This window comes from Tasmannia lanceolata, unplaced genomic scaffold (genome assembly GCF_043159265.1).
Source record: "Tasmannia lanceolata isolate RefF3 unplaced genomic scaffold, GAP_Taslan_0.1 ptg000003l, whole genome shotgun sequence".
NCBI classification, from domain to species: domain Eukaryota; kingdom Viridiplantae; phylum Streptophyta; class Magnoliopsida; order Canellales; family Winteraceae; genus Tasmannia; species Tasmannia lanceolata.
The window spans coordinates 11393267-11405412 of record NW_027518680.1 but is presented as its reverse complement, the minus strand read 5'-3'; the positions used below and the strand labels follow the sequence as shown (position 1 = coordinate 11405412).

Below are 12146 nucleotides of genomic sequence, written 5' to 3'. Positions count from 1 at the left end.
GGCTTTGGGTTCTGGGATAACAGGAAAGATGTTGATGAACGGCCACATTCCTGGGATAACAGGCTCCGTTCCTTTCAATTTATTTGATACCATTAACGATCTTCCACTCTGAGAAATACAAATAGATAAGGATTACCATGGATTAACACGAAACCTGGAATTCTGGAAATGGCAACCTGTTCGTTCCCTTTTCTTCTCAACTAAGACCCTATATCTCAACTACACCTAAGCCATCCTAATGGTCGAAACCTAAAACCTAAGTCCCTGTTGGTTTTAGGTTGTGATAACCGATTGCTAGTCCCAAACCGATTATTGGGCTCAAAATTAAACATGATTTTGAGCCCAATAATAGGTTTGGGGCTAGCAATCGGTGGCCACAATCTGAAATTCACAGGGCCCCTCTCTCTCTCTCTCTCTCTCTCTCTATAGGATGCTCAAGAGGCAACTTACATTTTCCCAAAACCTTGTAAAACTTTCTCCTGTTAATTTGTTATTCCTGAATGGAAAACTGTTGAAGTCAGTCCTATTTGTACAAGAAACACGACACATAGACCCAACAGAGATATGACATATTACTTGATTAAATTATCACTTTTAAATGGCTTTACTGGATCATGTAGAAGACTATGTTTCCAGCAAACCACAGCTACATCCATTTCATTAGAAACTGATGATATTTTAACAATATCTTCTAAGGGAAGGCTAGCCCAAGATGCCGAACAATGAAGTTTCATTTTGTATCTCTGAGCTTCAATAATACATGAAGTATAGAGTAACATAAAGAAGAAGAAACAAGAAAAAAAAAATGCTACTAGTTTCATGGAATGCGACCGTTCATCAACATCTTTCCTGTTATCCCACAACCCAAAGCCTCGTTGGGTATTTTGCCGACGAACTCGATCCCTTCTGCCATGACTGCCCCCATACCCATATGCAAATGTGGCTCTATGTGACAATGGAAAGCCCAAACTCCTGGATTATCCGCCACAAACCTAATTGCCGTCCATCCATAGGGGAAGATCACCACTGTATTCCTCAACGGCGGATTCCTCAAGTTCAATTTCTTCACATCCTTTTCCTCTGAAAACTTCCCTTCTCCATAACCCAACACCCAAAAATCGTGCCCATGCAAATGCCAAGGGTGAATTTCACTCACATTCTCCGCCAACGCATTTGCATTCTGAAGAATCAAGTCCACTGTGCTGTTAAATTCAAGCATGTAAATATTACTACTTTCTGTTGAATTTGGGTTCACTGGCGGCTTCATCACATCATACTCCTTGGGGAAGTTTTCCGGCGGCTTTCGCATGTCAAACGCATTTTTCAGGCGGTATTTGAGGGAACCCAAGTAGGGAGTAGCTGGTAAGACTAAGGAGATGTTGTTGATTGACCATTTGGTGTAGCCATTGATCTTGTTTTGTGTATTGAGGATGGAGATCCGACGGTTGGGATTCGTAGGAGGCTTGGGAGAGCCTTGTCGAGCGAGGATTTTGGTCGAGAAGGATTTGCTGTGGTTGTAGTCATTCCATGGAGGAGAGATGGGAGGAGGAGAGAGTGGGAGATTTGATGGGGACATGGGAAGATAGTTTAAGATGGTGAGACCTGGTGGGGTTTTGGGAAGCCTTCCTCTTACACTTACTGAGACCCAGTAGTTTGTCGCCGGATTCTGGTTGGTCGTGATGAGAACTGAGTAGGTCTCGCCGGAGTAAATGTCGAGGTCGTCGACGGCAACTGGTTCGACGTAGTTTCCGTCGGCTTCTACTACCACCATCTTGTGATGCTGAGGAGATGACAATGGCAGTTATTTCAGTTATATACAAGCTGAGTATATACAACATTTGAGCATAATTGAAGTGGGCCCCACTTTAGGGGTGGTATTATCAATTGTTTGGCCCACTCCATAGAGTGATCCAAACCATTCATTTGTTGGGCCTGATGCATGTAATCTGTGGCCTCCAAAATTATCTCCATTGGATGATCATAACCCTTCAATCTGTGTATGAACGGCACATTATAGAAATCTCTACAGATCAGAGGGTGAGTGTCATCCTATGGAGATGATTTTTGGTTATGGTTTATTTAAGTTGGGGCCCATAAAATGAATGGTTTGGAACATCAAATGAAGTGGGCCCCAAAATTTAAAAGTTGAGATATCTAAGAGGTTGTAAAGGTGGTGAAGAATTGGATTTTCCAAAGCTATGCCGATTCCATCAGAAGAATCTGATTCTCTCTTTTCGAGAATGGTTCCTTCTAGGCCACTTGTTATTTTGTATTAGTGTATGCTTCTTTTTTATAGAACAAGCAAAAGGCAGCACCATGTAGTTTTCATGTAATGACAATCCTCACTCTGTTAACCACTTTCTGATTTGCCCCCATATAGTTTTTATGAATTGTAAATTTGTAACAGCCTATAAAATTCTAACAAAGAAATGACAAAAAGATGAGTGCCATTATTAAAATATGGGAGTATTGCTATCATTTCCACATATTATAAATTTACCAATTTATATGGGCACCCCTCCTCTTTATTTTTAAACTTTTCCCAAGTGAAGAGAATAGAATTTGTTACCCCAATGGCCAGGTTGAGAGAGGCAAGAGCGGTGGTGCTGGTGATTCTCAGCCTGTATGTCTTGTTTGGAAGGACATGGAAAATGTTGGGGGTGCACTGACTATTATTGAACTCACACAATTTCGTTCCATTGCTAAAATGAGCCGCGAATGAACAGTTGTATTGCCCTCTCCCATTGATCAATATGGACTGCAACATACCATAACAAACAAACAAGAACAAAAAAAAAAATCAAAAAGAAAAATTCAACACACTTTCTTCGTTTCTTCTTGTCACATATTCCTTGTTTGGTAATGGGATTTGATAACATGGAGATGCAAATGAAGAAGACTACAGAAAATTATAGGAGATCTAATCCTAACCTTACACATTGCACATTTCATGGATAGTCTAGATTGTGAGTAATAATGACAATCGAACGATCCTGACCACCGAATTGATGTCTTGCAAGTTATCCTAATCATGGGCTTCTTTCAGCACAAACAAAATTTCTTCTTTTTTCCAAATTAGATTATCTTAAGTTAATCTCATTTACAAATGCGACGCTAATTAAGGCCCTGTTTGTTTTGGATTCTAAGTACTGATTATGAGTCCAAAACTGATTATTGGACTCAAAATTGCATTTAATTTTGGGAAATGATATTCCCCCCCCTCTCACGATAAAATCCCCCCTTTAACAGTTAAGTTTTAAAGGCAAAAGAAAACTTTAAAGGGTGTGAATTTATCCTCAAGCAGTGAACCATTCTCTCAGAAAACGTTGGGGGGGGGGGGGGGGGGGTATCATTTCCCTTAATTTTAAGTCCAATAATCAGTTTCGGACTCCTAATCAGTTCTCAAAATCCAAACCAAACTGGGCCTAAGGCTACATTAGAAGCAATTAAAAAGGATAGAAATAAAACTAGGTGATTGATAAATATGTATGATGCTATACCGTCTAATTAGAAAAGTGTAAAGCAAAGTGAGTCCCATTATCAAAATATAGTAGTGCGGATATCAGTCCCCTAGAACTACTAGAACCATTATTTGCATATAAGAATATTTTTTTTTTGGGTATCCAAAGAGAGCCTTGACTTGTTCACTCAATCCGAATTTCAGTGTATTCTATTATGTCCTATTGTATTTATTTTACCTGAGGTTCTCCGATCCAGCGGAATGGGTTGGAAGAGAGACCGATCATCTGATCATAGATACTTTGGTGCCACCAATCACTCAAGAGCATGTTGATTTCTCCATCATAATGGAAGGGCTCCTTCTCACCGTCCTCAACCTCAACAACTAGAGAGCCATAGAGTCCAGCAGACCTTTGCATCCCGTAATGGCCGTGGTAAAAGTAAGTTCCCGGCTGAAAAATAAGAAATGGGGTGGAAAATCAACATGGGTTTTTCACTTTGCAGTCATTCACCTCAAAAATTGCTAGCAAGGAATATTACAAATGCTTAAACTTCTATTTAAATACCTTATCAACCTTAAATCTGTAAACAAAGCTTTCATCTGGATTAATGGCACACTGAGAAATGGATGCAGTTCCATCTGCCCATGGCGTTCCAAACTGAAAGGAAGTATAAATGATTAAATAAAACCATCTCTAACAGTTTACGCTTTCGGAGCGTTTGCCTCACTGCAGGTTGAACCCAGTAACTCCTTGAAATTAAAAATCCATGCCAACTCAAAAAGAGGGGTCACACGTGAGGGAGATTGTTGAAGTATAAATGATTAAATAACACCATGTAACAGCTTAAGCTTTTGGAGTAATTGGTTGTTTCACAAAAGGTGAATTGAAGAGAGAGAGAGAGAGAGAGAGAGAGAGAGAGAGAGAGGAGAGTTTGCGAGGGAGTTTAATCTAATCCTAAACTACCTGTCTGATGCCATGCCAGTGAATGACAACCCCTTCAGTGGGGAGCTTGTTTGTGAGCTCCACAACAATTGTATCACCGGATTTTGCGCGGATTGTCGGCCCCGGAAATTGGCCATTGATTCCGATCATGACGTTCTCCACACAATCCGGCGACCAGTAGACATAACCCACTTCCCATTTGAAATGCCTGGCCTTAGATGCTAAGGTGAACTGAATCAAAACTGAGAAACAACACCAGACAAGTAGAGACCACAGAGCCATAGATGATGGGTTGTGAAACAAACTAGAGGAAAGTGGGAGCATTCTATTTGCTTGATAATGAAAAAAGGAGTACGAAAGAAAATGCAATAGATGCGGGATTTATGATTTATGAATGGAATTAGTGTGGTGGTGATGCATTTATAGGTAGTTAGGCTCTACAGTGGGCTGCCTATTGTGTTGATAGTGGTGAATAGTGTGTGGACGGCCGCATATATTCTTTTCAATACAGTGGCTTCTTATCGTTGTCAGGGTCCATGTTCCTAAACTTTTAAAATATGCATAGGAGACTGATATGTGCACTGCCATTTGTATTTTTATAATGGCGCTACTCTCTTCATTTTACAATTCGTTAACCTTTTGTCTAAGGCTAATATAGTCCCCAAAAAACTCTTATAGCAACCCATCAAAGATTGTAAAACTAAGTGATTATTAAACTATTTTCAAATGAATGTTAAAATAGATCTTTTGAACAAATTACTAAACAAAAAAAGAAACATATGCATGATACAGCGCGAAAGATTTAAAACTGAACGACAAGAAGATAAATTTTATAAACTAGAAAAATCATTGTATAGATTAAAAAAATACTCAAGGCAATGTTATCATACTTTTCATAATGTTATAACTAGTAAGGATGCACACAACCCGTGTGTGCACACGCCCGGACATGCATGTGATGAAAGAGATCTGTCAAGGTGACGCAAGAGAGGGGCATAGAGAGATATAAGAAGATATTTTAGTAGGGAGCAAGATGTGGGGACGGAACGAGACGGGCGAAGAGGTATTTTAGGAAGAAAGAGATGAGATAGATGTAAGTGTTCATCATAAAAGGAACACGGGCAACGGATCTTTGACGGTCCAACTTTGAGAAAATCACAATTAACCATATGGATTGAAATTGAAACAGTAAAGGAAACATACCGAAAGCCGAATATCGTTTTGCTATCATTGGAAGGATTCCATTCCGGTATTTCTCCTCACTCCACAACAGACGGTGATGGGGACCGGGACCGACTTCCTCTCTCTTTTTGCCGTGGATTGCAAAGAGAAGGATGTAGAAATTGTTGTGTGCAAGTAGGGACCGGATGAGAGAATAAATAGACATTTATGGGAAGAAACACAACTCCTCTTTTTTATCTTCTCACTCCACAACAGACGGTGATGGGGACCGGGACCGACTTCCTCTCTCTTTTTGCCGTGGATTGCAAAGAGAAGGATGTAGAAATTGTTGTGTGCAAGTAGGGACCGGATGAGAGAATAAATAGACATTTATGGGAAGAAACACAACTCCTCATCACGCTGGTTCCCTCCCCAAAAGTCTCTTACATTTACACCAATTCTTTTATGGCTTTTCACTTAATGCCTTTTCACAAAACCAACTAATAAAATGATCTAGGTCGTTGATCTTGCATATGCCACATCCACCGTTAGGATAATTTCCTAACATTCTCCCACTTGGCCAGCAAGATCTTTGAGCCAAACATAAGGATCATATCTTTAAGTTAGTTAGATAATAAACACAACATTCCGTTCAGCAAAAACTACTAACAATAAACCATGTAACCATTGGGTCACCAACTCTACCCAATAGCCTACCCCACGATTATATCATTAGTAATACTTACTAACATGAATGTAAACGCATACATGCATAAGATGTAAATATGGTCCAAAACAGTCTACAGACATTCTACCTCTTACTCACAATCCATTTACGTAATGTGCACAAAATGGAGCGGTAGAAAATAATATATATCAGAATCATAAAATAAAAATGTGATCACAACAGTGTATCTCAATACCTAATGCAGACTCCCACTATCATAGGCTATCAAAAGTGTCAACCAACTTTATGCGCGCTACATGCTTTTTGAAGAGCTTTGGTGACAAGCCCTCAGTCAAAGGATCCGCCAACATAAGTGCGGTGCTTATGTAATCTTCAGATACACACTGATTCTGAACTTCCTCACGACAATATGTCAATACATTGACCCCATTACTTGATTTGTCGTTCTTGGAATTGTAAAACCGCAACGGAATTATCACAATACATTCTCAGTAACTTGTCGACTATCAACAAGATAAAATCCTGAGATAAAATTCTGTGACTTCAAGGCATAGTACAAGGCCTTGAAGTACACAATAAACTCCGTACCCAAGTTGGAAGCAACTGAGTGTCAATTTGACATTCTTCCACGATTTAGGACTTTCTGCAAAATATACTAGAGCAGAACTCTAGGTGTTCCGACAACAGTCGGAATTAGATTAACCAATCACACTAGGGTTATCTCATTTACTTTATGTGAGCATTAAACCTTTAGTCCCTTACAGACAATATATAATCTTTTAGCAAATTTTCAATGATCCATACATAAATAACATTGGTACTTTCTAAATTTGCCCACCATATAGGTTATATACAGATAGGTGCAGATTTAAACATTCAATAGACCCAAATTGCGGAACTATTAGGGAACCTCTTTATCTGCTCCTATAATGAATCGATCCTGGTACCTTGGAACTGACTGAATATATCACCCTTAACTATAGGAACACTACAAATGGAGTAATTTATCCATGTTCAATACTTAGGACTTTACCAAGATAGGCTTTCTGCAATCTCAGCAATCCTCGAGTCCCAACTAGGTGAATTTAAACTCCTACTATGTAGGATGCTTCACCTGAATTCTTTTGTATGAATATCATTGAACATGGCTAAGTACTACTAGCAAGTAGTATACCATCAACATATAACACGAGAAAAATAATATTACTCATCTGACCTTAAGATATATCCATTATCCTGTGACAATTCCTTAAAACTTAACATAGAGAGTACTTGATGAAACTTTATGTACAATTGTCGGGAAGTCTGCTCTAAACCTTAAGCAGAATCTCTAAGTCTATAGACTATGTGCCTCTTTCTTTAGCCTCAAGGATTGTTCGGTAGTTGTCACCACCAAAACATCTATAATGTGGGTTGTTAACTTATATGTGTCTTTTAATGTTCCAATGAGCATTGGCACCACCTTCTCTTGGATCACTAGTACCGGTACTACAATCTGGTTCTCCTTAAAGGTGATTTTACTAAAGACACTACACTCCCACTAAGGTCACCATCCTTTAGAAGTCTTGGCACATTTAATCCCGACAATATACGTACTATGGGTCAATCAACAGAACCTAAAACCCTTAAATACTTTAAGATAATCTATGAAATTGCAACTTATGGTCATAGAGCTTAATCATTATATTCGTGGGTTATAAACTTTTGCCTCATGTAAACAACTCAAAGTTGCATGTTTCCCAATTTCAGCTTCCTTATGATCCATAAATCTTAAAGGGTCTTAGGCACAGCCTTACTTGGATCACAAAATATATGGGTGTTTTAAGAGTTTTTAACCCACAATCTTAGGCAACAGAGAGTTGCATAAATGACCCTTATTGTTTTGATCGTTTATGTCAAGTTAATTCTCGACTCTTACCTTATAGATCACAAATAAAGATAGGGCCTCCTACTTCTGATTAGAGAGACACATTTAAATATGACTAGAAAATTTAACCAAAAGGGTAACACCTTCCGCCACCAGCTGTCAGAGTCCAAAGATCCAAGATGTCATTGTGAATGACCTTTAGTAGATCAAAACTCTTTGTGACACCCTAAACCGATTAATCTTTGTATGCTTCTCCTTCAATGTACCCCGTATCATTGTTTAAATCGGTAAAATCAAGTGAATCTAGAATTCTTCTTTTACCCAACTATCCTCAGATATGTGGTTAAAAAACTTAAGCCACTGATTGGATAAATTCTTGTTCACGCGATTTCATTTATTTCTAACAATACTGATTATCTCATTCTAATGCAAGGTGGGCCAAGTCTGACCTTGAGAGAAGTACAATCCAAGTCAATAAGGATTGCCCTGAAGAGAACCAAAATCACTAAATGGGAAATAAAAAACTAGAGAGAATCCATTATACTTCAAGACCTTGATTCATAGCCAAAGAAATCAAGTTTTTCTAGAATAAGGTTTCTAGTTCATATGAAACCAAAATTTCAGAAAAGAGTGGCGAGTAATAATGGATTCAACAGCCACCTTCATTCTATTTTCCGATATAATGGTATACTCTCCTCTACTAAGCACCTAACTCGCACCAAGACCTCACATAGAATTCTAAATGTGAATAGTAATGCCTTAATCTATTCACAAATCCTTTTCCGGAGTACTTACGAAATAGAAATCACAATATACAAAGATATGGTATTAATTCCAGGCCATATCGAACTTAAGGGATCCATACTTTATGTGTCATTTATTATTCAAGATAATGACACTTGATACCAAGTTCACTCTCTTTAATTGATAATGCTAAGACTAGTCTATATCTTCAGGACTCTAATGTTGCCATTTAAAATAACCAAGAGGTGTGTCGAAAGTGAGCACAACCAAGGTTCTGAATCTAAAGCCTTTCAAAGTGTGCTCAAAACTACAACTTTGGTGAATATACTTTAAGGTTATCAAAACACATCATAAGGGTATTTGCAAGTGCTTCCAATGATCCTCTAAAATATTCACTAACTACATTCAAGAACTCCTTTGCATTTTCGAGTCTTAAAAACATCTCGAATTGCATAAAAAATGGAGGTCTACCATTACTACTAGAGTGATACTAACATTGAACTCCCACTATTCATAAGCATATTTTAGATGTGGGTTTAGTGAGCCTATCATTCAATGATACACAGTCTAGCCTTTTGTAGTCTTGAATTATGCAGATCTATTCCATCACTTGCTAAGGTTTCTGATCAACTAAAGTACTCAACATAATCAGTATCTAGAAAAGACACTAAGATACCAACAACTTCAATGTCATAGATACAGACTTGCAGTTCCAAACATGCTCACTTCTTATAACACCTATTTAGCCCACAAATGGAGTTTAATTAACTCAATCCACGATTTTAATCAATCCAACTGAAAAGAATGACTAAAATGTATAAAATCATGATGATACATAAGTGTGCTTCTAATTAGATACCATATGTGCCATCGTGGGCCGTCCATTGGGCCGTGCCATGATGCAGAATTGGTTTCTACTTTAGAAAACACAATACCGTGATTATGAAGAGACACCGATGTATCACCGTAGGTCGCCCGTTGGGCCGTGCCACGGCACGCAATTGGTTCTCACATACAATACTCAGTCAATCTATCTTAAGGGAAAATTAGTTAGATTGCCCAGAATCACAAAAAACACAAAAATGTGACCCCGACGAAACATCAGACGTGTCATTTTGGGTCGTCCATTGGGCCGTGCCACAACACACAAATAATTTTCAATTCAGGAAATCACAATACTGTGATTCTGGCGAGACACTAGGCGTGTCACCGTGGGCCGTCCGTTGGGCCGTGCCACAGCACACAATTGGCTCTCCCATGAGACCAACTAGGGCCAGATAACCCTATACTTGAGGCGCACATTACCGTTGGGCAGAAGCATAACCCCAAACCAGGTTACCCAGGCCTAGCCCTCTCACACCGCCTATTTGTGCAAAACAACAGTCGTCCGTTGGGCTAAGTGTTGCTCTTGGACAAATAGTCACAATTGAAAGTGGTTCATAGTCCATAAATATGTCATTGTATGCGACACGGTTCTCAAAATTAACCACTTAACCTTAAGCGATTTCGTTTCCCAGTCGGAATCGCAGTTCTTTGTTCATTCATTTAGTGACCAATCATAACAAGATATAGTTCAATTTCAACTAAAAATAATGAACAACGTAATAAACTTGTGTATACAAAACCAACTTTCAAGTTCCATGATCAAACATAATTCAATGTTTTAGGTTTTGAAAATACACACTATCAGTTTATTATAACCATAAGCTTGGGTTTTAAGCATATCTGGCATGAACTAATGTGCATTCAAGTTAAAAGTTTAGTCCCATATATGATTTCAACTAATCATTTTAACCCTTAAGTTATATGCAAAACATAAAGCATATAAACAACATATAGGGGTTTTTAAGTTAAGAATTAGAAACCAAAAGTGTTCATTGACTGAGTTTTAATCATTAAACAACATCAAAACTTTACATAACCGGGTCTCCATGGCATTTAGTTAATTCTTTAAGAGTTTGAAATCAAAATTAAACTCAATGCTCACTTTAAAAAACCCAAAAGTTATAAAATTACACTGGAATTTTAAAATCCAGACTCCGAACACCAAAACAGACCTTGGAAACGGGTTCAGAATTGTCTAAAACCATAGGAATAGTCTAACCCAAGTCCAAAACCCCATAATATTTGACTTAAAATCAAACTTACAAAACCAAAAGTCTTGATTTTACACTGTAACCATATCATACAGTGCTTAAATACCAAAAATGACCTCAAAAATAGGTCCAGAACGGTCTGTAACCTTAGGAACCAATCTAATCCGAGCCCAAAACTCCAAAACTTTTGACTCAAAACCAAATTTATAAAGTCAAAAGTGTTAAAAATACACTATACCTATATGTTACATATACCAAATGCCAAAACTGACCTAAAAAATGGATTCAGAAGGGTGCAAAACTCCAAAACTGCTATAATCTGGCCAAAAATCTCACAAAAATGGGCCAAACCGAGTCAAATACAGATTTGAGCCGTTTGGGCCTATGGGCCGGTTCAGGTCAGGTTGGGCCAAGCGGTCTGATGGGCTTAGAGGGTCTACTGGGCCCTTTTTAATTGAAAAGCCCGTCGCGGATCCTTGATGGGCCCGCACGGCCCGTTCGGCCCGCCAAGCCCAACACTATTCATCGTCTTTTGCATTAAAATAGTGAAAATCCCAGCAAAATCCGAAAAAACACTCAAAGTTTGATTTATTATTGCGGCTTCATTTGAAGTCCGATTGAGGCTCACGATATGCCGTTGGACTCGTCTCTCGACGAACTTCGCAACCACGTCGGAAAATCTTCGGTCGGATAAGCCGATCGCCGGTGGCACACTGTTTTCCGGTGAGGTCCAAAACTTCCCCAAAAGTTAAAATTTTCATCTTTAAATCGCCGCCAAACGCAATCCAGACAACGGATCGATGAACCGTTTGTTGCGTTGGATTCATGGGAACACAAGCAATGTTTCAGTGCCATTTAATCATCGATCCGACTCCAGAATTGATGGCGGTACTCAAAATATAAGTTTTCACAAACCCTATTTCAATCACTTTTAATGCGATTTTCTCGCCGGAACCGTGGCTCTGATACCACATGTAAGTGTTCATCATAAAAGGAACACGGGCAACGGATCTTTGGCGGTCCAACTTTGAGAAAATCACAATTAACCATATGGATTGAAATTGAAACAGTAAAGGGAACATACCGAAAGCCGAATATCATTTTGCTATCACTGTAAGGATTCCATTCCGGTATTTCTCCTCACTCCACAACAGACGGTGATGGGGACCGGGACCGACTTCCTCTCT

General features: G+C 38.8%; 1 protein-coding gene across 2 annotated transcripts; it reads right to left on the bottom strand.

The window, feature by feature from the left end:
• Positions 1 to 713: 713 nt before the first annotated feature.
• LOC143851021 (L-ascorbate oxidase-like) lies at positions 714 to 4783 on the bottom strand. 2 transcript variants are annotated; one of them, XM_077360346.1, is made up of 5 exons: positions 4425 to 4783; positions 4026 to 4118; positions 3699 to 3911; positions 2570 to 2758; positions 714 to 1780 (listed from the first exon to the last, which is right to left on the bottom strand). In XM_077360346.1, exons 1-5 carry the CDS (start codon positions 4725 to 4727, stop codon positions 818 to 820), a joined length of 1761 nt encoding a protein of 586 aa, XP_077216461.1. In that variant the 5' UTR covers positions 4728 to 4783; the 3' UTR covers positions 714 to 817. The 2 variants fall into 2 exon arrangements, with proteins under 2 accessions (XP_077216461.1, XP_077216467.1); XM_077360352.1 differs by having other exon boundaries at positions 4035 to 4118.
• Between the last annotated feature and the right edge of the window lie 7363 nt (positions 4784 to 12146).

Bases quoted from the DNA above. Each gene is read 5' to 3' on its own strand.
- LOC143851021 (XM_077360346.1), bottom strand. From the start codon at position 4,727: ATGCTCCCACTTTCCTCTAGTTTGTTTCACAACCCATCATCTATGGCT. The intron at 2,759-3,698 runs GTAAAATAAATA...GGTATGTTGCAG, and splicing joins GCTGGATCGGAGAACCTCAG to TCCATATTGATCAATGGGAG. The intron at 1,781-2,569 runs GTAACAAATTCT...TCATCTCCTCAG, and splicing joins CTCTCAACCTGGCCATTGGG to CATCACAAGATGGTGGTAGT.